At 51.9% G+C, this 24,445-nt stretch overlaps 1 protein-coding gene across 2 annotated transcripts; it reads left to right on the top strand.

The window, feature by feature from the left end:
* The first annotated feature begins 10,115 nt into the window (after positions 1-10,115).
* NEURL3 (neuralized E3 ubiquitin protein ligase 3) lies at positions 10,116-19,127 on the top strand. Of its 2 annotated transcripts, none has more exons than XM_061431509.1 (4): positions 10,116-11,261; positions 14,817-15,302; positions 16,483-16,554; positions 17,465-19,127. In XM_061431509.1, exons 1-4 carry the CDS (start codon positions 11,213-11,215, stop codon positions 17,662-17,664), a joined length of 807 nt encoding a protein of 268 aa, XP_061287493.1. In that variant the 5' UTR covers positions 10,116-11,212; the 3' UTR covers positions 17,665-19,127. The 2 variants fall into 2 exon arrangements, with proteins under 2 accessions (XP_061287493.1, XP_061287492.1); XM_061431508.1 differs by having other exon boundaries at positions 17,462-19,127.
* Positions 19,128-24,445: the final 5,318 nt, after the last annotated feature.

The raw sequence follows: 24,445 nt of genomic DNA, 5'->3' as shown, positions 1-24,445 counted from the left end.
TGCCATCCAACCACCTCATCCTCTGTCGGCCCCTTCTCCTCCTGCCCTCAATCTTTCCCAGCATCATGGTCTTTTCCAGTGAGTTGACTCTGCATCAGGTGGCCAAAGTATTGGAGTTTCAGCTTCAGCATCAGTCCTTCCTATGCATATTCAGGATTGATATCCTTTAAGATTTACTGGTTTGATCTCCTTGCAGTCCAAGGGATTCTCAAGAGTCTTCTCCAACACCACAGTTCAAAAGCATCAGTTCTTTGGTGCTCAGCCTTCTTTATGGTCCAACTCTCACATCCATACATGACTACTGGAAAAACCATAGCTTTGACTAGACGGACAATAATAGAATGGGAAAGACTAGAGATCTCTTCAACAAAATTAGAGATACCAAGGGAACATTTCATGCAAAGATGGGCACAATAAAGACAGAAACAGTATGGGCCTAACAGAAGCAGAAGATACTAAGAAGAGGTGGCAACCTTCCTGGCTCTGCCCTAAAAAGGAAGGGGCAAGCCCGTGCCCCACCTGAGCCCTTTCCTCCTGCTGCTGGCACAAGGCTAATGGGCAGGCACTCTGGGCCATGTGGAGGAGACAGGACCCCAGTGAGGAAGAGTACATGTTAGAAGCGGCCTGGCCCGGGATCTCCCTGGTGGTCCAGTGGTGAAGATGGCTCGCTTCCACTGGCGAGGGCACGGACTCATTCCCTGTTTGGGGAACTGAGATCCCACATGTTATGGGGCATGGCAGAAAACAACAACAGCAAACACGTGGGCTGGCTCATGATGGCTTCAGGGTGGAAGTCCCCTTCCACTTGGACTTGGAAGGAAATGGAACATATCCTAAGCAATTCTGAGCCTCTGTTACAGCCTATTGGACGCAGCTGCCCCCTGGCTTCCACCTCCACCCCTGACCTCGGACCTCCTCTCCAACTACTGACCTCCTTCCCAACAAACCCAATGGCCTCTTCCCAGCTGTCATCCCACCTGACCCCTGGACTGAGCTCGGCCACCTCCAGTTCCTCCCTCTGGGCTCACCCTTAGCTTCTGGATGCCAGGCACCTCCCCTGTCTCTGATGTTCCTCTCCATGTCCTTTGAGGGCCCTTATTCCTGTGCTTGTCCCTGACGTGTTGGTTTTCCCAAATGCCATCTGGGGTCATTTTGGGGATAAGGGCTAGACTGACCTTTTAAATGGAAGGGTTGAGTAGGGGATACTGTTATGGCAACTCACTCCAGTATTCTTGCCTGGGAAATCCCAGGGACAGAGGAGCCTGGCGAGCTACAGTCCCTGGGGTTGCAATGAATTGGACTCGACTTAGCGCGTAAACCACCACTGTCTACCAGACTCCAAGTCGAGTATTTTCTCCTGGTTGGACATTGCCCATGCCACACGCTGAACTCGTGCAAATGTCTGTGGGCCACTGTTCCACTCATGACGGCGGGCTGGGCCTCTCCCTCTGCCCCACCAGTTACCTTCCTCAGTTTCCCAAACTGGGCTCCTTAGAGTCATCTCTATGGGGCTCACGATTGGCCCTCACCCTTTTGCTCATCTGTGTCCTGGCACACACACAACTCCTTTTCCAAACCAGCGGCTTGGACTGGTGGTGCCCCTGCCTGGGAGAGCTGCCTGAGCCAGGGGCTGCCCTGGCCATGCTGGGTCGGGGCTCCATGGGGCCCTGGAGATGCAGAGTACTGGTGACTCACTCCCCAGTGAACTCATCTGGGGCCCCGGGGACCCTGCCCTGCAGCAGGAAGACTATTGGGCAGACTCAAGACCCCAAGAAAGGCACCGATGTCCCTCCAGTGAGGAGAGAGCTGCCCCTTTAATGGTGAGAGCTGGTGTTTACTGACGGAGCTGTTGCTGGGGCTAAGCACTCACCCACTGCATCCTCCTCTCAGCCCCCGAGGTGGGTTCTTCATCCCCACCTTGCAGCTGAGAAAGCTAAGGCTCAGGAAGGCAAGCAGCTAGTCCAAAGGGTTAGGTTGTTAAGCGGTAGCCCTGTCTGGCTCCAAAGAGTGCGCGCTTACCCTCACCCACTTCCTTGTCCTCCCTGCCTGGTAACTATGGAGGGTTTATCAGATTCCCCCTGCTCGACACCTCGGCACTGGCACGGCTGCCAGGCAGATCTCACGCACAACGGGAGAACTGGTGACTCCTCTAGTTGAATCCCCAGCACTGGCTTCTCGCGCTTCTACATCTGCCTGGATCCTCAGGTGCCCTCGAGCCATCTGACCTGAAGGTTCACACATCTCGAGCTCTCTCTATATCTTGAACTCCCGTGTCCCTCCCCTGTAGCTGGCAGTGCCTCCACTTTCCCCGGGGCTCTGCCCCTGTTCTCATCACCTTCTTGCCGTCCCCAGCTCATCACCCGCTAGCAGCTCTCCTCCCCTGCCCTCAGCCCTCCTGGCAGCTCTCCTCCCCTGCCCTCAGCCCTCCGTTGTCCTGCCTTTGGGTTGTTCTTTTCTGTTTAAATCTTTCCCCGGAGGAAATTGCTCCAGACCCCTTCACCCAAAGCTCCTGTTCGGAATCCTTTAGCGAGTCCCTATTTTCTACAGAATAAAGCCCATACCCTCCTTAGCATGGCCTCTGTGAGCGAGTTCCCTGCTTTCGCCTCTCTCCACACGCTGGAGGACCCCTGCCCCACTGCCCTGGGCTGGACAGTGCTACGTGACCATTCTCCTTCTTCTGTTTTTTAAATTTTATTTATTTATTTTTAATTGAAGGATAATTGCTTTGCAGAATTTTGTTGGTTTCTGCCAAACATCAACACGAATCAGCCATAGGCATACATATGTCCCCTCCCTTTTGAACCTCCCTCCCGCCTCCCTCCCCGTCCCACCCCTCGAGGTTGTTACAGAGCCCCGGTTTGAGTTCCCTGAGTCACAGGGCAAATTCTCATCGACCATTTTACATTCGATAATGTATGTTTCCACGTTATCCTCTTCTTACATCCCTCCTTCGTCCTTAATAATAGAACCCTGTGTTTACCTGCTCCCTCAATAAAGGCTACATCTCTGTTTCCCTTGCAGCTATTTGTGGCCACGTGACAAAATTCTGGCCAATAAAGTGTCAACAAAAGTGTTACATAAATCCTCCCATATGTCGACTTAACAAGGAGCTGACTTAGATGAGAGGAATGCCTTGGGGATCTTTCTCCTTCCTGCTACCTGGAATGCTGATGTGCTGGCTGGAGCTCCAGCAGCCTTTTTGATCCGTAAAGTGACCTTGAGGATGAAGGCTATTACTAGAATAGTGGAGAAGAAAAGTAGAGAGAACCTGGATTCCTTATGGCCATAGGGCTGTCACAATTACTTGCAACTTATTTTGTGTGAAAAAGGGATGAACACGTCTCATTTAAGCCACTATTCTTTTGGGCATTCTGTTATATGTAAGCAGTCCTAACTTTAATCAATACAACCAGAGAGCACTGTGTGTGCACAATCGCACTTCTGCGCCTTTACACGTGTGGCTTCTTCTTCCCGGAGTGCTTTTCTTTCTCCTACTGCTGTTTAAAGTCTAGTGATCTTTCAGGGATCAATTTTTAATATCTGTTGTTTTGCAAAATCACCCATTCCTGTGCATAAGAGCTCCCCACTGAACCCATGGTCTTCACAGCCCTCAATGTGGCCTTCTTGTAATACTTCTTTAAGTATCAGGGTGAACTTGAGTTGACTAAAGGTCAGGTACTAGGCTTTCTTCATTCTCTGGTCACTTGGAAAAAAAGAACAGTGCTTGGCACTTAATAGTTTGTGACTCCATGGACTATAGTACACAAGGCCTTCCTGTCCGTCACCAACTCCCGGAGTTTACCCAAACTCACGTCCATTGAGTCGGCGATGCCATCTCATCCTCTGTTGTTCCCTTCTCCTCCTGCCTTCAATCTTTCCCAGCATCAGGGTCTTTTGTAACAAGTCAGCTCTTCACATCAGGTGGCCAAAATATTGGAGCTTCAGCTTCAATATCAGTCCTTCCAATGAATATTCAGGGTTGATTTCCTTTAGAATAGACTGGTTTGATCTCCTTGCAGTCCAAGGGGCTCTCAAGAGTCTTCTCCAATACCACAGTTCAAAAGCATCAATTCTTCAGCACTCAGCCTTCTTTATAATCCAACTCTCACATCCGTACATGACTACTGGAAAAACCATAGCTTTAACTAGATGGACCTTTGTTGCCAAAGCAATGTCTCTGCTTTTTAGTCTGCTGCCTAGGTTGGTCATAGCTTTTCTTCCAAGGAGCAAGCATCTTTTAATTTCAAGGCTGCAGTCACCATCTACAGTGATTTTGGAGCCCCCCCAAAATAAAGTCTGTCACTGTTTCCACTGTTACCCCATCTATTTGTCGTGTAGTGATGGGACTGGATGCCATGATCTTAGTTTTCTGAATGTTGAGTTTTAAGCCAACCAAAATGGTATGGACCTAACAGAAGCACAAGATATTAAGAAGAGCTGGCAACAATACACAGAAGAACTGTACAAAAAAGATCTTCATGACCTAGATAATCACGATGGTGTGATCACTCACCTAGAGCCAGACATCCTGGAATGTGAAGTCAAGTGGGCCTAAGGAAGCATCACTATGAACAAAGCTAGTGGAGGTGATGGAATTCCCGTTGAGCTATTTCAAATCCTGAAAGATGATGCTGTGAAAGTGTTGCACTCAATATGCCAGCAAATTTGGAAAACTCAGCAGTGGCCACAGGACTGGAAAAGGTCAGTTTTCATTCCAATCCCAAAGAAAGGCAATGCCAAAGAATGCTCAAACTACCGCACAATTGCACTCATCTCACACACTAGCAAAGTAATGCTCAAAATTCTCTGAGCCAGGTTTCAACAGTATGTGATCCGTGAACTTCCAGATGTTCAAGCTGGATTTTGAAAAGGCAAAGGAACCAGAGATCAAATTGCCACATCCATTGGATCATCAAAAAAGCCAGAGAGTTCCAGAAACATCTACTTTTGCTTTATTGACTATGCCAAAGGCTTTGACTGTGTGGATCACAACAAACTGTGGAAAATTCTTCAAGAGATGGGAATACCAGACCATCTGACCTGCCTCTGGAGAAACCTGTATGCAGGTGAGGAAGCAACAGTTAGAACTGGACATGGAACAAGACTCGTTCCAAATTGGGAAAGGAGTACGTCAAGGCTGCTTATTTAACTTCTATGCAGAGTACATCACGGAAAATGCCAGGCTGGATGAAGCACAAGCTGGAATCAAGATTGCTGGGAGAAATATCAATAACCTCAGATATGCAGATGACACCACCCTTATGGCAGAAACCGAAGAAGAACTAAAGAGCCTCTTGATGAAAGCAAAAGAGGAGAGTGAAAAAGTTGGCACTTGGTAAGTGTTCAATAAATATCTGTTGAACACATACACAGACATAAATGACATCCTCAGGGCAGTGCCAGTCTTCGCAGCACAGACACCCTGAAGATGTGTGTATGATGCGTGGGGCACAGGGCAAAGGGAGACAGGAAACCAAAAGAGGAGAGGGTGTGCCCCGCCTTGCCCCCGCCTCTGAGCTGCCGCTGCCCCCTCAGCCAGGCCTCATCCCTGGCTCCCCTCTCCGGCCGGCTCCACACCCACAGGGTGGAGGGGGCCCAGGGCAGGGGAAGCTGCCGCAGAATCAGGACCCAGGAAGGTCTGGACAGGGCAGCAGTGTGGAAGTAAGAGCACAGACTTAACTAGGGGCTGACGACTTTGCTGGCAACCCTAGCCTTCCTCTCTGACCTCTGGACCTCTGGGTGAGGGTCCAGCTACTCACCAAAAGGATGTGGTGGACTCCAAAGGATTTCTAGGAGGCTCACAGACAGGAAGCAAGTGGGCAGAGAGAGCCAGGGCCTGGGAACAAAGCTGGGAGCCTCTGTGGTCCCGACCATTTCCTTCCAGCGTATTAGATCCACGGTCAGTTCCATGTCTGTCCACCAGGCGGCAGTGCTAGCCAAGCTCTCTGATTTTAGGGCAGATTTTTCCAAGGGCGTGTGGATGCTTCCTCCACTGTTCATCCTCTCACTGAGAATCAAGAGTCTGGTATTCACCCAGGAGTGGAATCGCTGGGTTGTGAGGTCGGCTGATGGACAATTTTTAAAGAAACGGCCACACTGCACTGTTTGGCACTGACAAATCCTTGCTGACTACCTACGGTGTAGACAGCCCTGATTATTCTAAGGGCTGGTCTCCGGCCTGGCAGCCCCCTTGTCTCTGAGATTTCCACGTGTCAGGTAACAGCTGAGCACAGGCAAGGGGTCTCAGGGGGCCCTGACAGCAGACACAGAGGCTGGGCTGCCTAGCAGAGTCTCAGATTGGCTGGATTCCCACTGGCTTCCCATTTCTGCTCAGTGGCAGGCTGGTGTGAACCCTAGGCAAGACCCCAGCTCTCTTGGCTGTGTGATGGGGACTGACACATCTGTCCAGAAGCTTCTCGGAGCACTTGAGGCATCTTAGGAGATGACCCGGGAACAGCCCTTTGTAATGATGAGGGTCTGGGCAAACTGATGATTGATTGCCAGTGAATGGACCCTGGTGGGGGGAGGGAGAGTCTGTGGGGAGCTTCAAGGTGAAGGAGGAGGGGCAGAGTCCTCAGCCCCTCTGACTTCTAGTCCTGGGAGCGCCCCTCCTGGCTTTGAGGATGCCGCTGGACTTTGTGGGCTCACCCCTCCTGCAGTACCAATTATAGCCAGCAGGGGCCACCTCAGAGGACACCCTCCTCTTAGAGGGCCTGTCTCTGTTCAGTAGCTAAGTCCAGTCGGACTCTGTGACCCCATGGATTGCAGCACTTCAGACTCCTCTGTCCCTCACTATCTCCTGGAGTTTGCTCAGATTCATGTTTATTGAGTTGATGATACTATATAATCATCTTCTGCCTCCCCTTTCTCCTTTTGCCTTCAGTCTTTCCCAGCATCAGGGTCTTTTCCAATGAGTCAGTTCTTCGCATCAGGTGGCCAAAGTATTGGAGCTTCAGCTTCAGCATCAGTCCTTCCAATGAATATTCAAGGTTGATTTCCTTTAGGATTGACTGGTTTGATCTCCTTGTATTCCAAGGGACTCTCAAGAGGCTTCTCCAGCACTATAATTTGAAGGCATCAATTCTTGGGTACTCAGCCTTCTTTATGGTCCAACTCTCACATCCATACAAAACTACTGGAAAAACCATAGCTTTGACTATATGGACCTTTGCCAGCAAAGTGAGGTCTCTGCTTTTTAATACACTATCTAGGTTTGTTATAGCTTTCCTTCCAAGGAACAAGAGTCTTTTTTTTTCATGGCTGCAGTCATGGTCCTCAGTGATTTTGGAGCCCAGGAAAATAAAATCTGTCACTGCTTCCACTTTTCCCCCTTCTATTTTCCATGAAGTAATGGGACTAGATGTCATGATCTTAGTTTTTTGAACATTTGAGTTTTAATCCAGCTTTTTCACTCTCCTCTTTCACCATCATCAAGAGGCTCTTTAGTTCCTCTTCACTTTCTGCCATTAGAGTGCTATCATCTGCATATCTGAGGTTGTTGATATTTCTCCTGGCAATTTTGATTTTGGCTTGTGATTCATCCAGCCCAGGATTTCACATGATGTACTCTGCCCAGATGTTAAATAAGCAGGGTGACAATATACAGCCTTATGGTATTCCTTTCCCAATTTGTAACCAGTTCCTTGTCCCTTGTCCCATACTAACTGTTGCTTCTTGACCCACATATAGGTTTCTCAGGAGACAGGTAAGGTGGTCTGGTGTTCCCTCTCTTTAAGAATCTTCCAGTTTGATGTGCACAATTAAGGCTTTAACGTAGTCAATGAAGCAGAAGTTTTACTGGAACTCTCTTGCTTTTTCTATGATCCAGTGGATGTTGGCAATTTGATCTCTGGTTCCTCTGCCTGTTCTAAACTCAGTTTGTATATCTGAAAGTTCTTGGTTCACATACTGCTCAAGTTCATGGACCTAACATTCCAGGCTCCTATGCAATATTGTTCTTTACGGCACTGGACCTTACTTTCACCACCAGACACATCTACAAGTGAGTGTCATTTCTGCCTTGCCCCAGCCACATCATTCTTTCCGGAGCTACTAGTAATTGCCCTCTGCTCTTCCCCAGTAGCATACTGGACACATTCCAACCTGGGGCGGGGGGGTGCATCTTCTGTTGTCATGTCTTTTTGCCTTTTCATACTGTTATGGGATTCTTGCAGCAAGAATACTACAGTGGTTTGCCATTCTCTCCTCCAGTGGACTATGTTTCTTCGGAACTCTTCGCAATGACCCGTTCTTCTTGGGTGGCCCTGCATGGCATGGCTCATAGCTTCTCCAAGTAACTCAAGACCCTTTGCCAGGAGAAGGTTGCGGTCCATGAAGGGGCCAGTCAATGTCTTCCTGAAACAAGTATTTACAACAGCCTTGCGGCCAGGCAGGTGTCCTGGAGGGAAGGGTGCAGTCTCCATCGTGGGGGGGCCTCCACTTCACACTCAGGCAACCAGTCAGCAACTATCCATGAGCCCCTACCGGTGTCAGTGAGATGGGGAAGATGTTAGTAGCAACTGAGTGCTCAGAGGGGCCATGGCCTGGGGGAGGATCGTGGAGCCTGCCCAGCATGGCGGATAAGGCACCTGCTCTCTAGCCAGACACCTGGGGCCTTTCACTTCTGATTCTGAACAAGTTGCTTCACCTCCTTGTGCCTCCATTTCCCCATTTGTAAAGTGAGAATGATTACCATAAGAAGGATGTTTTCAAGAAGTTGCCATGAGGATTAGCAAGTTAATACAGTACTGGACTTAGAACAGTAGTGTTTGTTATTAATAAACAAATAAACTGGAGGTGGGACTTCCCTGGTGGTTCAGTGGTTAAGGATCTGCCCGCCAGCGCAGGGGACATGAATTCTGTCTCTGGTCCAAGAAGATTCCACATGCCTCGGGGCAACTAAGCCCGTGCCTCACCTATCGAGCCTGTGCTCTAGAGCTCCAGCTCTGCAACAAAAGAAGCCACCACGACGAGAAGCCTGAGCACCGCAACGAAGAGGAGCCCGTGCTCACTGCGGCTCGAGAAAGCCGACTCACAGCAACAAAGACCCATTGCAGCCAGAGATTAAAATTAGAAACAATAAAAATTATTCAAACAAAAAAACCTGGGGAATGTGTGATGGGAGGGAAGGCCTCAGCACCCCAGGCCCTGGATTTGAATTCTCAGAACGCCCACCCCACCGAGGTCCTGAAGAGGAGGCCATACCACCTCAGCCTGCTGGCACTGGGCGGGCTAACGTCCACAGCCTCTCCAGTAATTTTCCAGATGGACTGAGGCTCAAAGCCTGATTTCCCTGATAAGATACCATAACTATCTCTTTTATAGGAATGTGGTTTATCAAAAAGGTGCCCTTGGCTCAAGCTTACCCAAGGCAAACAGCCAGCCCTACAGGCGGGGTCAGGGTGGGGGTGGGGGGGAAAGGCAGCCTCTGACTCCAGCCCTAAGGCAGGATCCCTCCGACTCGGCCAGCAGGACCATCGGCCACCGACTCACCATGATTGCTCCTGACTTCTCACCAGTTTGCCTTTGACCTTAAAGACGGTTTCTAGAGAGACTGGCAGGGGGCTTGATGTGGAAGAGATGGTCCAGAGTCACAGCAACGCCTTCTGAAGTCAACCGAGGCCAAGCAGCTGTTAGCAGGACCAAAATCACGGCACACTGGGGCTGGCGGGGACCCACAGACCAGCGCATCCTGGTCTCCCGTCCTACACGTGGGGACACAGAGGCCTGCGGAGAGAAAGAGAGGTAAAACCAACACAGGAGATGAGCCTGGGTCTCCAAACACCCACCCTTTCCCCTCCTCACCCCGAGTCAAACTGCCCAGCCAACAGCACCACCATCCCCAGGGACATGCATGGGGCATATCCACCCCTTCAGCTGAGTTCCAAGCAGTCAGTGATCAGAGGGCTTGCCTGGTGGTCCAGGCGCTAAGACTCCAAGTTCCCAACTCAGGGGGCCCGGGTTCAACTCCTGGTGAGGGAATTAGATCCCACATGCTGCAACCAAGACCCGGAGCAGCCAAATACATAAATATTGAAAACAAAACCAAAGCAGAGTAGCCACTGCTGATGGCCTCGGTCTAGGGTCTTGGGAGGGCCTTAGCCTGGAGGTCAAGGGCCAAGATACCCACAAGCATCCAAACTCACCTAGGGCCTGTCGCCTACAGTGGGCTCTACAGAACCACCTTGTTAGAAAGGCTGAATCCCACACCTGCCCCGAGCTTCTGACTCAATCTGCATCTTAATAAGATCCCCAGCAGGTTCCCGTGTTGCCGTCTGAGAAGTACTAGGTTAGAGCAAGCCACTTTCCCTGCCACCAGCCTCAGTTTCTCTAACAGGAACAAAAGGGGCAGAAGATCTCTGACACCTCTTGCCAACACTAACACCCTGGGAGCTTGGCCTTGGGCACGACCCTCTGCGGGACTCTCTGTGTTCCATGGGGGATTCTGGGCAGTGCAATTCCAGCTCCAGCAAGCCTGGGGCGCAATCGACACCTCTGCTTGGCTCTTCTCTCAGCCAGAGACCCGGGCCTGGGGCAGCTTTGAAGGTCCTGGAATGCAGTTAATTCATTTCAGCCCACTTCACCAACACTGATTAAACAAGCACCTCCTGTATACTGAGGTCAGTAGCAGTGAATCTCTCTCTACCCTGGGCTGTACATTAGAATCAGCTGTGGTGCTTGCACTTTTATTATTTTGGTTTTTGTTTATTTTATTTTACTTTTTTTTTTTGCCTCACTGTATGGAATGTGGGATCTTAGTTCCCTGACAAGGGATCAAACCTGTGTCTCCTGCAGTGGAAGCACAGAGTCTTAACCACTGGACAGCCAGGGAAGTCCCTGGGGGTGCTTTTAAACAAGGCCGATGCAGGGCTCCACCCCAGGCCACTGGAATCAAGGTCTCTGGGGGCAGGTCTGGGTACAGGTATTCATTAACACGACTCAGGCAATAATAATGCACAGCTGGTTGGTCGCAACTAGTCAGAAACAAGAGAGAAGGCTCCTCCACATTCGACCTCGGCCATCCTCCTGAGTCCCCGCTTCCTCCGGGCCAGCCAGCTGCACCGGCCTGTTGCAAACCAGAAGTCATCAGGAAATTCCCTGCAAACTCTAATTAATCATCAACGCTGTAATATGATCCTGGCCGCATGACAAGGGGACCTGCCGAATATCTTTGGGAAACCTGTCCCCTGGCCTTCTTCAGACCCAAGGACCCATGCCTGAGGAGCCCAGGCGGATGGGGGCCCAGATCTGCTCTCAGGCTGGTAAGTGCGAGCCCTGAGCTTTGTGCCTGGACCAGAAGGACAAGAGCAGAGGGGTGCTCTGTGTTTTCTGGGGTGGAAGACTCAGGAGATAGAGGTATAGTCAGTGGAAATATTGCTCAGAAGGAGTTTCTGATCCAGGCCAGGCTGCCCTAGGCAGTGAGCTGTTATGAGGCTGGGAGGTAGTGAAAACTTCCTTTCTCTGCAAGAACCCAATAGAGGCCGAGGAACTCAGGCCACAATCCCTGAAGTGATGCAAAGACCCTTATGACCCATTTGCCTTTCAGATCCTGTTGTGCGAGAGAAGACTGGCTGGGATGGGAAAGAGGGTAGAGTTTAGGGGGCCTGGTGGAAGACCAGGGTCCCAGCTCACCTTCACAGAGCTGTGGGGACCTTTTCTGCCCAGTCACTTCTCCCTGGAGGCTGTTTCCTCATCCGCAGGCTGGGGGCCAATGCCCCCATTCTGCCGGTTACAGAGCTGCCAGAAGCACAGACCACAGGGTCACCAGGCTCAGTGGCTCTCTGCCAGTCTCACCTGAGGTCACAACTTTGCCTTAGTGTGTGGGGCGGGGATTGGAGAGCTGGGTCTCTTACGACTACTAGAGATCTGGACCACACATCCCTGCTCCCAGAGCCTGAACTCTGCTCCTTCCCAAGCAGAAGGACCCATAGCTCTTGACTCCGTAGTAACCATAGTAACCTAGGTTCCCGGGCACCAGCAGCAGGGGGCACCTGGATCAAGGGGCTGGGGTGGGCCAAGCCACCACTGCCAATGCTGCAGCAGCAGCTAGTGTTTGGATTTCCGGGCAGTGCTGCTGCCATGGAGGCAGTGCAGGATGCAGGGTGAGGAGCTGGGCCGGGGCTCCCTGACTTCCAGCTGCACAACCACCTCCCTGAGCTCAGTTTCCTCCGAGTGCTTCCCTGGCGGGTGGCCGGGAGTCTGTAAGGCACTTGATAGGTGTCAGGAGAGCCTTGGTGACTGGAGGGGTGTGAGGATGAAGATGAAGATCTGGGGAGGTCCTCACTGAGCCTGGTCATTTACATTCCAAGAGCCTTGCTGCAAATTCTCTGGTTGGAATCCGCCTGTCCAGAGGGCAGGACACCCAAAAGGCCATGACTGTGCTCCCTGCTCCCCAGCCACCCAGGGGGCCCTTATTGCCAAGCCAGTGCACAGTGGGGGCCTAGGGGAGGCAGGCGGAGTAATTGGGGAGGGTCCCCCATGGGCAACTCCGCCTCAGGAGCCTCAGGATGCTGCCTGAAAGTGGGGCTGATGAGAATAGCCACCTGCAGGCATAAAGTGCTCAGAACTCCCTGCCCAGCTGGCTGGGGACCAGCCTACTTGCCGGGCCACACTTGGCCAGTGCCCACCTCTGCCTCGCCCCAACCCAGGAGCAAGCTGGACTGGGTCATCTGGGTCAAAGAACGGGAGGAGCCCTGCCAGCCAGCCTTGGAGAAGGGGTACTATCCAGAGCCAGCCCCAAACTCAGGCACAGAGCCCCGTGCAAAGCAGAGGAAGGGGCCCCGTGGGCAGATGCAGTTCTGCCAGACTGGCAGTACACGGGTGGCTGTCATTGCCACTCAACCTTGGCTTTTTGCCGTGAACAACTAACACAGCCGTACAGGACCTCACATGTGGAAAGGCTGACCCCCAAGGAGCCCTGTGTGCCTTTCGAGGGCCACACTCAGGCCACTGCTGAGACAGTGAGTGGAGCCCAGACGGGCAGCTGGGAGAAGCAGCACAGTCCGCTGGGCCCTGGTGTCCTGTGCGGCACTGTGACCCCCTCGGCCTCCCTCCTCTAACTGGTGACATGAGGACATAGCCCCCACGGGCCAGTGGGAAACTCCTGAGACAGGGGTAAGCTTTGCAAACTGTCAAATTCCTGTAGAGGACTAGGTCTGCTTCTCCTAGGGTCCTCAGGGCCCCCTGCCCTGCTGAGGGACGCACGCACCCAGCAATCCCATCAGTCGCGTCTTTGGCTCCTGCCCCACTGCTCCCAGAGCCGGTGGAGGTCAGGGATGGACTCGCTGTGACCTTGAGGGTGTGCCTGACCAAATCGAGCCTCCCCTCCTGGTGCCTGGCTGACACCTTGCAAACATACGAGTGTCAGAGAGGAGGGCAGGGATTGTGTGCCCCCTGCATTGACTGGAAGCGTGGAGTCTTAACCACTGGACCACCAGGGAAGTTCCCTGGCTCAAGTTTTGATTGAATTCATCTCTTTATATTTTCAGCCTCCCTCCTCCAACCCAGAAAAAGCAGGGTCAGGAGGGGAGAGGGAGAGAGCTAAGGCCTGGGGAGCTGGCTAAGCGCCCTTCTTGGGGCAGGAAGCTCCACCAGCTTCCTTCAGGCCTCTGGGACTGAGAGGAAGGGCTGCCCAGCAAGGAGCTTTCCCGTCCCAGCTGCCAAGTGGAGGCAAGTCAGGAAGTCCCCTGCTTTCAAAGCGTACCCAGGCCTTGGCTGGGCCCAGCTCACAATTCTGAGGGGCTGAGCTGGGACCCCTTTTCCGGGTTTTACACCGTCACTACTTTGGGAGTTACCAGGCTCCTTCTCTTGCCTGGAAAATCCCATGGACGGAGGAGCCTGATGGACTGCAATTCATGAGGTCGAGAAGAGTCGGACACGACTGAGCGACTTCACTTTCACTTTTCACTTTCTTGCACTGGAGAAGGAAATGGTAGCCCACTCCGGTGTTCTTGCCTGGAGAATCCCAGGGACAGGGGAACCTGGTGGGCTGCCGTCTATGGGGTCGCACAGAGTCGGACACGACTGAAGTGACTTAGCAGCAGCAGCAGGCTCCTTCTTTCTCTCCCAGGATGAGAGAAGTCACTCTTACTTGGGGGTGAGGCCGGTTCTCTGTGGCAAAGTCAGAAAGTCACACAAGCAGACTGGAAAACTCAGCCGCCGCCCACCCCCCACCCCACCCTGCAGAATTAGAGCCGACCACAAACAGCATGCCAGCCCATCTCCTCTCAGCCTGTTTCTAGATACAGACGGGCTATACACGTGTAAATGTGTGAGTGATACACGTATAAATGCATGTGTCAAGCAAAAGCAACCTGCTCTCTTTAGTTAATGGCAATAACAACCATCACCAGGTATCCAGATCGTCAACAGTTCCTTTAATTTTTACAACATCCCTAAGGGAGGGAGGGATTCCCTGGTGGCTTAAGTGGTAAACAATCTGCCTGTAATGCAGGAAACCAGGAATGGATCCCTGGGTTGGGAAGATCCCATGGCAACCCAATTCCAGTATTCTTGCCTGGAAAATTCCATGGACAGAGGCGCCTGGTGGGCTACAGTCCATAGCTCTCAAAGAGTCGGACAGGACTCTGACTAAGCAGCAGCAAGGGAGGGAAACTGAGGCTTGGCAAGAGTCAGGAGAGAACTATGATCCCAGAAGGCAAAGCGGGTTCCCCACTGGTTCTAAGAAGGTCTCTGGAGTGGGGATGGGGGGAGAGCAGGGACAGTGTCCCCAGGGACATGGGTTGGTGGAAATGCCCCTTTCCCCTGGTGGGGAGGGCTCCAGCCCACCTGCATTGACGCCCCCACCCCCTCCGCAGATGCCGAGTCTCCCCGAGAGGCGCTGCGCTTCCATGCCCAGGCGGTGGGCGCACAGGTGCGCCTGGATGCTGAGCGGAGCACCGCGTACAGGCGCGCCACGTTCCACGACGGCATCGTGTTCAGCCAGCGGCCGGTGCGGCCGGGAGAGCGCGTGGCGCTGCGCTTGCTGTGGCACGAGCACGGCTGGCTGGGCGGCCTCCGCGTGGGCTTCACGCGCCTGGACCCCGCGCGCGTGTCCGCGCCCAGCCTGCCGCCCTTCTTGTGCCCGGACCTGGAGCAGCAGAGTCAGACCTGGGCGGCCATGCTGCCTGACCGCCGCGCGAGCCCGGGGGACGTGGTGCGCTTCTGGGTGAACCGCCGGGGCCAGATCTTCGCCCAGGTCAACTCGGGGCCCCAGCGGCGGCTGCGCAAGGGCGTGCTCATGGGTGCCCCGCTCTGGGCCGTGATGGACCTGTACGGGACCACCAAGGCCATCGAGCTGCTAGGTGAGGCCAGGGCTGGGGACCCAGGCACCGTCCCTGGGAATGCGGGCGGGGGAGGCGGCGGCTCCGGTGGTACTTCACCCGCATAGAGAGTCGGGGGAACTGTTGTTTCTTTCATATGGAGTTTTTCCATCAGCTTCTGTCGGGGTATGAAGATGTTCGCTGGGGACCAGCCCCAGTCATAGGGAGGGCAACCCTGTTTTGAAGAACGAGAAGGCATGCCCAGCACCCCAAACATATGTCAGAGCAGCAGTCCCTAGCCTTTGTGGCACCAGGGGCCGGTTTCGTGGGAGACAGCTTTTCCACAGGAGGGGTGAGGGAAATGGTTTCGGGGTGATTCAAGCGCATTGCATTTCTTGTGCACGTTATTTCTATTATTATTCCATCAGCTCCACCTCAGATCATCAGGCAACAGATCCCGGAGGTTGGGGACCCCTATGTGTTAGAGGGCTGGTCTCATTTACAAAAAAAATATATTCGGGGTGGGCTGGGTTTTGCAGTCAAAGTAGAAGTTTGCTGCAGACACGGGTTGGCAACAAAGGGAACATAAGTGTGCGAGTTAGAGGTGGGCAAGAAGGCAGCCTGGTGGGGGCGAAGGTGAGATGTTCAGGCACCCAGTGGGGAAATGAGGACCACCTGAAAGGAGAGTGGATTTCAGAGGAGCAAGGGATACAGGGAGACTCATAAACAGAAGTGCTGGCATGCCTGGGCAGTGTTCCAGGGGCCTGCACAAGCATTCCAGTCCCCACCGCCCCGTGTGTTTGCTTTTCAAACTGCTTGTCACAGCTGCTCGAGCCTCACCCCTGGGGAGCCTGACTCGGTGGCCCGGAGGGCCCAGGCCCTGTTTTCCCACCTCCTCGGGGATTCTGTTGCACACCCGGTTTGGGGGTGGTGACTGATGCTGAAGATCTCTGCTCAGGCAGTGGCAGTGGGGCAGAGAGGAGCTGTCTGAAGGAAACGTGGATTAGGATGGAAAAGCTGCAGGTCCACAAATTCTCTGCTGGGTCCCACTGGGAAAGGGGTGGCCAGGACAGGGCTGGACCCCGGCTTGGAGCTGCAGCACTGCAACCCAGAGAAGAAAGGAGGTGGACGCTGTGCTTTGGAGGCAGGGACTGGGGAGGTGGGTTGAATGGAAACACCCTGACTGCTTTCCCCAGGTCTTGACTTTCCCTTTCTGCCTTAGATCCTACAGCCAACGGCTTCCCCACAACCACGCCAAGGGGCCTCAGTGATGAGGCTCTGCCTGGGCCCAAAGGTGAGTGGCTTCCCTGAGCGCCAGGGACTCCCCAGGGCTCCAGAGCTAGGGAAGCTGGGTGAGACCCCAGCCCTGGGAACTCAGTTATGTCTTCCCAAATGCCATCAAGTCTCCCACAGCTCTAGGCCGAAACCTAAAAGCCATGTAACAGTTTTGCCTTCTAGGACGTTGGCTGGCTTCATAAGTTACCAGGCACACTCATGAACAGATGTTATTTTGTCTGCCTGCTTTTAAAAGAGCAATCCCTGTTCACAGAAAAAAAAAAAAAAAAACTTTGCCAAGCAGAAATAAAATACATATTCAAGGATAAAAAAGGAAGTGAAAAAAAAAAACAAAACACACACACACCTCCCAAACTTCACATTGCCCATTAGGTAGATTTCCTCCTGGTATTTGTAATCATATATATATATATATATACGGGTGGGAGTGGAGGAGGGTGTTTCCCAGGTAGCACTTGTGGTAAAGAATCTGCCTGCCAATGCAGGAGATGGTAGAAACATGCATTTGATCCCTGGGTTGGAAAGATCCCCTGGAAGAGGGCATGGCTACCCATTCCAGTGTTCTTGACTGGTGAATCCCGGGGACCAAGGAGCCTGGCAGGCTGTAGTCCATGGGGTCGCAGAGTCAGACACCACTGAAGTGACTAAGCACAGCACACCACACATGGGGAATTATCTGTGCTTGTTTTCCTTTTTTCTAAATTGGAATCTTATGCTGTGCATGTATGGACCTGACAGTTTTCTTCCCAACCTTTTCCACTGACTGCATGATGAGCATTCTCTTATGAGGTAGTCTTCTTCATACTCGGACCACGTACTTCTCTGTCCTGTGGCGATATGAGTGGGCTGCCCCCTCGTGGCCCCCTGGCACCCCTGACCTGTGTTGTCCCCTTTCCCTGCCCTAGCAGGAGAAGAGTGTGCCATCTGCTTCCACCAGGTTGCCAACACCTGCCTAGTCCCCTGTGGCCACACACACTTCTGCAGCTCCTGTGCCTGGAGGGTCTTCAGGGACACGGCCAGATGCCCCATGTGTCGCTGGGAGATCAAGGCAGTGGCCCCAGCTTGGGACCCTCTTGTTCTGGGTGCTGGAGATGGCCTCCCAGTATAGGTGCAGAGCTCTGAGCCCGGCCCCTGCCGACGGAGGAGGTGCAGCTCTGCCGTCCTTCTGGAGAAGAGTTGGCGATGCTGGTCAGCAGCAGGCGTGGCGGAGAGACGGCTCAAGGTCACAATGGCTCTACCCCTGCTCAGCAAGTTAGGGCCAGAGGAGCCAGGAGACGCCCTTTTCTGCCCACACCGGAACTACCTCCCTGGCTGGAGAAGGTGGCTGGCAATGGGCCAGCCAGGATCTCGCCCCTCTGCTTTGTCCCAGATTCATTGCTATGTGCCGAGGCTTTTAACTAGCCTTGGGGTTCAGCCACCATGGACCTGGCAACCCGTGGTACACCTAAGTCCAAGGAGTTCCAAGAACCCACCTGTGTCAGTGAGAAGGGCCTTTGTGTAGACAGGGAGGCTTGATCCCTGGTTTTATGCCTGAGGAAGTTAAGGCATATGTGCGTGTCTGGTGAAGCCTTGCCCACCTAGGGTATTGAGGAGCCTGGACCAGATGCAGGGAGCAGCTGGGTGGAATTTTTTTTTTGATTGAAGTATAGTTGATGTACAATATTGTATAAGTTACAGATGTACTGTTTAGTCATAATTTTTAAAGGTTATACTCCATTTGTCGTTATTATAAGACTCTTGGCTATATTCCCCTGTTGCGCAATGTATCCTTGTAGCTTACTTTATATCTAGTAGTTTGTACCTCTCAATCCCTACCCCTAAATTGCCTCTCCCCTGTTCCCTCTCCCCACTAGTAACCTCACATTTTGGTGTGCTCATGAGGGGAGGGGCGCTCAGGGCCTTTCGACTCCATTATCTTGGCCTCTGTCTACCTGGTAGAATGTTCACAGTCTGTAGGGAAGCTAGGTCACTTCTACAAGTTCTCTGAGGACTTCCCTGGTCGTCCAGTGGTTAAGAATCTGCCTGCCAATGCAGGAGACACCAGTTCGATCCCTGGTCTGGGAATTAAGATCCCACATGCCGTGGGACCACTTGGCTCTTGGACTGTGACTACTGAGCCCACACGTTCTAGAACCCATGAGCCACAACTGCTGAAGCCCATGCGCCCTAGAGCCCGTGCTCCACACGAGAAGCTACCGCAACGAGAAGCCTCTGCACCGCAACTAGAGAGCAGCCCCAATTCACGACAAATAGAGAAAGCCCGCTCTCAGCAACCAAGAGCCGTGCGCTGCGACAGAACCCCAGTGCAGCCATACATAAACAAGTAAAGAGATAAATAGAAACTAATTAATTAAAAACAAGTCCTCTGTAAAGGGGATCAGCAGTCAGCTGCCCCACCTTCCTTGCCCGGCAGTCATGAGATCCCAGCAAAACTGTGCATCTGAAGTCGAGCGGACCTTTCAGAGTGCACTGTTGTCGTGCTTACTGCCTTGCAATTTCTGAGATATCAAAATAAACTTTGTCTCTCATGAGTGATCTCATAACGTGTACGTCCCCTTTGTTGCCATCAGCAGGAATGAGCAGGGTTGGGAGCTGGTCAGGATGCAGGGGCGTGGGGCCATGCCTTCCTGTCCCTCACAGGCACACCCTGGCCTTGCAGTGAGAGGGGCCTGGGCGCTCAGGCCTGTGGACTCTGTTCTGCTGAGCAGGTGAACAGGATGAGCCTACAGCTCCAGCCTTAAAGTTACAACCAGGCCCTGCCCTTGCCACCTTTGACTTGTGAGGCCTTCCTGGAGTCTCTGCCCCTGAGTGTAGCAGTGACTTGACCTGGGAACCCCAATCAGCAGGTGTCTGTGGTGGGGATAGGCGGGGAAGACAAGCTGTACCTGTTACATTGCTGGTGTTCCTACTTCGTGGCTGGTGTGAAAGAGCACTAAAAGGGAGTTGGACCTATATGACGTCCCAAGTCATGGTGATGGGCACCTCCACAAGCCATGTCCCCACGCTGTGGCCAGCCAGAGGGTCAGGACTTTGGGTGTGGAAAGTCAAATGTTAGTCACTCAGTCACATGCAATGCTTTGCGACCCCATGGACTGTAGCCCGCCAGGCTCCTCTGTCCATGGAGTTCTCCAGACAAGAACACTGAAGTGGGTTTCCATCCCCTTCTCCAGGGGATCTTCCTGACCTGGGTCTCCCTAGTTGCAGGCAGGTTCTTTACCGTCTGAGCCACCAGGGAAGCTTGGGTGTAGTAACCCCCGGAAGAGCTTCCATTCTGGAGTAGGATCCCCTTTCTGCTGCCCAGGAGTTGCTCTGACCTTGGTTATGTGACTTGGACATCGGGGAGCCTCAATTTCTTCATCTGTAATTTGGAAATAAGATAATTTTGTTTGCTGATATGTTGTTAGGATAATGGGTATGAATGAAACTTGTAGCTTAGAGGAAGTACTCAGAACATGGCAACTTTCTTTCTCTGGGAAAGGCATCTCCCAGGGGAAGCAGCCAGAGGTGGGCTGGCTGTCAGGGTACTGGGTATGAATCTTGACGGCTCACCGACTTTTACCGAAGGCCCCATATCACCCCAGTTCTACACTTCTCATACTTCTTCAGTTCAGTTCAGTCGCTCAGTCGTGTCCGACTGTTTGTGACCCCATGAACTGCAGCACGCCAGGCCTCCCTGTCCATCACCAACTCCCAGAGTTCACCCAAACCCATGTCCATCAAGTCGGTGATGCCATCCAACCATCTCACCCTCTGTCATCCCCTTCTCCTCCTGCCCTCAATCTTTCCCAGCATCAGAGTCTTTTCAAATGAGTCAGCTCTTCACATCAGGTGGCCAAAGTATTGGAGTTTCAGCTTCAGTATCAGTCCTTCCAATGAATACCCAGGACTGATCTCCTTCAGAATGGACTGGGTGGACCTCCTTTCAGTCCAAGGGACTCTCAAGAGTGTTCTCCAACACCACAGTTCAAAAGCATCAATTCTTCGGTGCTCAGCTTTCTTCACAGTCCAGCTCTCACATCTATACATGACCACTGGGAAAACCATAGCCTTGACTAGACGGACCTTTGTGGACAAAGTAATGTCTCTGCTTTTTAATATGCTGTCTAGGTTGGTCATAACTTTCCTTCCAAGGAGTAAGCATCTTTTAATTTCATGGCTGCGGTCACCATCTGCAGTGATTTTGGAACCCCCCAAAATAAAGTCTGACACTGTTTCCAGTGTTTCTTACTCCATGTAAAACCACTAAACTTTGGGCATATCTCTGAGACATAAGGGAGCAACCAGGAGAAGAGACACCTCACCCCCTGAATCCTTATGCTGTGTAAATCCTTTGATCTAGTTATTTATAAACCAAAAGCAAATGTTTCCTTAAGCTAGATTAAAGTCATTATTCTTGTTCATCATAAAAGACAGATTTGGCTTCTTCTACTCAGGTGTAGCTATATTAGTATCAGATAAACTAGAATTTAAGGAAAAAAAAGATTAAAGGGGATAAAGAGAGAATCCAACTAGAGATTATCTTATTAAGTGAAGTAAGTCAGAAAGAGAAAGACAAATACCATATAATATCACTTATATGTGGAACCTAAAATATGACAAATGAACCTGTCTTTGAACAGACACAGAGGTAGAGAACAGACTAGTGGTCCTGAGGGGGTGGGGGAGGGATGGAGCAGGAGGTCGAGGTGAGCAGAGGTAAGCTTTTATATGCAGTACTCTTGCCGGGAAAATCCTATGGATGGAGGAGCCTGGTGGGCTGCAGTCCATGGGGTCATTAAGGGTCGGATACGACTGAGTGACTTCACTTTCACTTTTCACTTTCATGCATTGGAGAAGGAAATGGCAACCCACTCCAGTGTTCTTGCCTGGAGAATCCCAGGGACGGGGGAGCCTGGTGGGCTGCCGTCTATGGGGTCACACGGGGTTGCACAGAGTCAGACGTGACTGAAGTGACTTAGCGGCAGCAGCAGCAGATAAACAATAGGGTCCCACTGTACAGCACAGAGAGCTACGTTCCATATCCTAAGATAAACCGCAATGGAAAGGAATATTTCGTTCTAGAGTAGGATCAGATTCTTAAAAGAGAATGTGTGTGTACATATACACATTATAATTGAATCATTTTGTTGTACAGCAGTAATTAACACAACATTGTAAATCAACTAATACTTCAATTTTAAAAATTTAAAACATGATTAAAAAAGAATTATTCATAATAACACCAAAGTGGAAACAATCCAAATGTCCATCACCTGATGAATGAACAAATGTGGTCTTCCCACACAATGAGATGCTTTTTGACAATTAAAAAAAGGAATGAAGTGCTGATTCATGCTACAACATGGATGAAGCCTGAAAACATGCTAAGAGTGGGAAGCCAGTCACAAACGGCCACATATAGCATGATTTTATTCCTGTGAAATGTCGAGAATATACAGATCCATAGAGACAGAAGTAGATTAGTATAGGGGCTGCAAAGAGGAAGAATGGGGAGTGGCAACTAAGTGGTATGGGGTTTCTTTTAGGGTTCTAAAATTGATTTTGCTAATGGCTGCACAACTTTGTGAATATACCAAAAATCACTGGACTGCCCACTTTAAAGAGGCGGATATGTGAGTTGCATCCAATTTTTAAATTATGCAAAAAAAAAAAAAAACCCACACCAAAATAGATGAATAAAGATGTGCTAGTAGAAGAAAAGGAAGGGAATATTAGCCCTGGGAGGAAGAGCTTCACACAGGAAGTGACTTTTAAACTGTTTTTATAGGTCTGAACTTGAAAGCAGACAGGAGGGGAAAGAGGCATTCCACACAGTGGGCACAGCACACACAAGTGCAGGACGCGTCCTGGGCATCATGGGATGGTCCACTGGCCAAGGCAGAGGGAGCAGGGAGCACAGAGAGCCCAGAGGACGGTGGGCTGGAGCTGGCCGTGGCGCACTCTGCCTGCCGTTGAGTGGCTGCAGCGGGCGCCCTTGAGGTCTAGGCTGGCTGCAGGAAGGTGCCGTGTCAGCGGGCCCCTCTCACCTCAGTCAAACACATTCTGCTTGCGAGGCATCTGAGAAACAGGCCCCAAGTTTCCCTTTCCTAGAAGTCCAAGGTTTGTAGGTAGTGGTGATAAGGAGTCCCTGAATCAAAGAAGAGGGGATGTGTACTGAATTGTCATCACAAGGGTAATACAGAGTGAAAGGAAAGTAAAAGCACAACCAAGGCTTTCCAGTGTTGGCTCTGCTGAAGCGGACTCGCTATGGGGCTTTCCCAGGGACTGAGAAAAATTCCCTTGCTCATGTAACTTTCAGATGGCTTCCCGTTAGACCACGTAAGGTCTGAGACAACAGTCTGGGTAATAACAAGCCCTCCCTCCAGGGACCAGGACTACCATGTCCCCTGTCCGACCCCAGCCCCTTACACGGCCCCAGCAGGCGGTCTTCAGTGCTAGCCGCAACCACCCCCGCCCCGCCCCACCCCAGCATTATTGCCTAAGTGATATCTGCTTTCCCCACTCTACGCACACAAGCAGAGGCCTCCTGGCTGCTGATAATCTGCTCAGGAACTTCCTCTTGGAAGAAGTCCATGAGCAAAGGCAGGAAGGGCAGTAGGGGAGAATCCCTGAGCCTGTGGCTGAGTTGGGAGAATGAGGTGCCATCGCGCTCTTCCATGGACCTGCACACCACACCCATGTCCTGTCTTCCAGCTGCCCTGCTCCCCCTCCCCTTTGTTTGAAAGAGGAGAAAATAGGGGTCCCCTCATGAGCCTGGTGGTGCTGACTCTGATCCTCTGCGTCAGCCTGCCTGTCCCTCTCGGTCTATTTGAAGTAAGTAAGCCATGACAGATGGTAATGTCCCCATTTTACAGCTAGAAAAACTGAGGCCCAGAGACCACTCAGCAGTTCATGGTGTGGTCAGGACTAGATCCCAAACCCCTGGATCCCAGCCAAGGGACTCCTCTGCCTCAAGCTTTACCGTTTATGGTTTGACATAAATGTAGATCACCTAGTAAATACCATCTCTTTATCCCCTCCAAGTTCCCAACAAAATGGGCACAGTTTGCCCAGTCTCACCCACAGGAGGCAGGGCCTGGGAGCCAGCCTTGAGTACCTGTGTGCCCACACTGGTCAGCCCACCACAACACAAGGGCCTGTGCAGCCCACCTGGGGGCACTCCTAGAGCGTGTGACTCTGGTGAGCGGAGGGGACTGTGCTGCTGGACACCACAGGGTATGTCCTGCATAAGAGCACTTCTCCAGGATCAGGAAACAACCTGCCTACCCGATACATGGAAACAAAAACAGGGACTCGGGCAAACTGAGCCAACAGAGGACTATGTTCCAAGTAAAGGAGCGAGACAAAACCCCAGAAGAACTAAGCAAGGTGGAAAACTTCCCTGACGGGAAGCGGATAGGAATCTGCCTGCCAACTCATGGGACACAAGTTTGATCCCTAGTCCAGGAAGATGCCACGTGCTGTGGAGCAGCTAAGCCTGCGCCACAACTACTGAGCCCACACTCGAGAGCCTGCACACCACCACCACACTGAGGCCCACGCACCGAGAGCCCTGCTCTGCAACAAAGGGTAGCCTCGCTCACCACAGCTAGGGAAAGTGCGAGTGCTTGTCACTCAGTCGTGTCCCACTCTCTGTGACCCCATGAACTGTAGCCTGCCAAGCTCATCTGTCCATGGGAGTCTCCAGGCAAGAATACTGGGGTGGGTAGCCATTCCCTTCTCCAGGGGATCTTCCCAACCCAGGGATCGAACCTGGGTCTCCTACATTGCAGGCAGATTCTTTGCCATCTGAGCCGTCTGGGAAGACCCATAACTAGAGAAAGCCCTTGCAAAGCAACAAAGACTCAATATAGCCAAAAATAAATAATTTTTTTAAAAAAGAATTCAAA

This window comes from Bos javanicus, chromosome 11 (assembly GCF_032452875.1).
Source record: "Bos javanicus breed banteng chromosome 11, ARS-OSU_banteng_1.0, whole genome shotgun sequence".
In the NCBI taxonomy this organism is placed as follows: domain Eukaryota; kingdom Metazoa; phylum Chordata; class Mammalia; order Artiodactyla; family Bovidae; genus Bos; species Bos javanicus.
The sequence above is the reverse complement of the archived record's forward strand: the minus strand, read 5'-3'. Positions and strand labels throughout refer to the sequence as shown.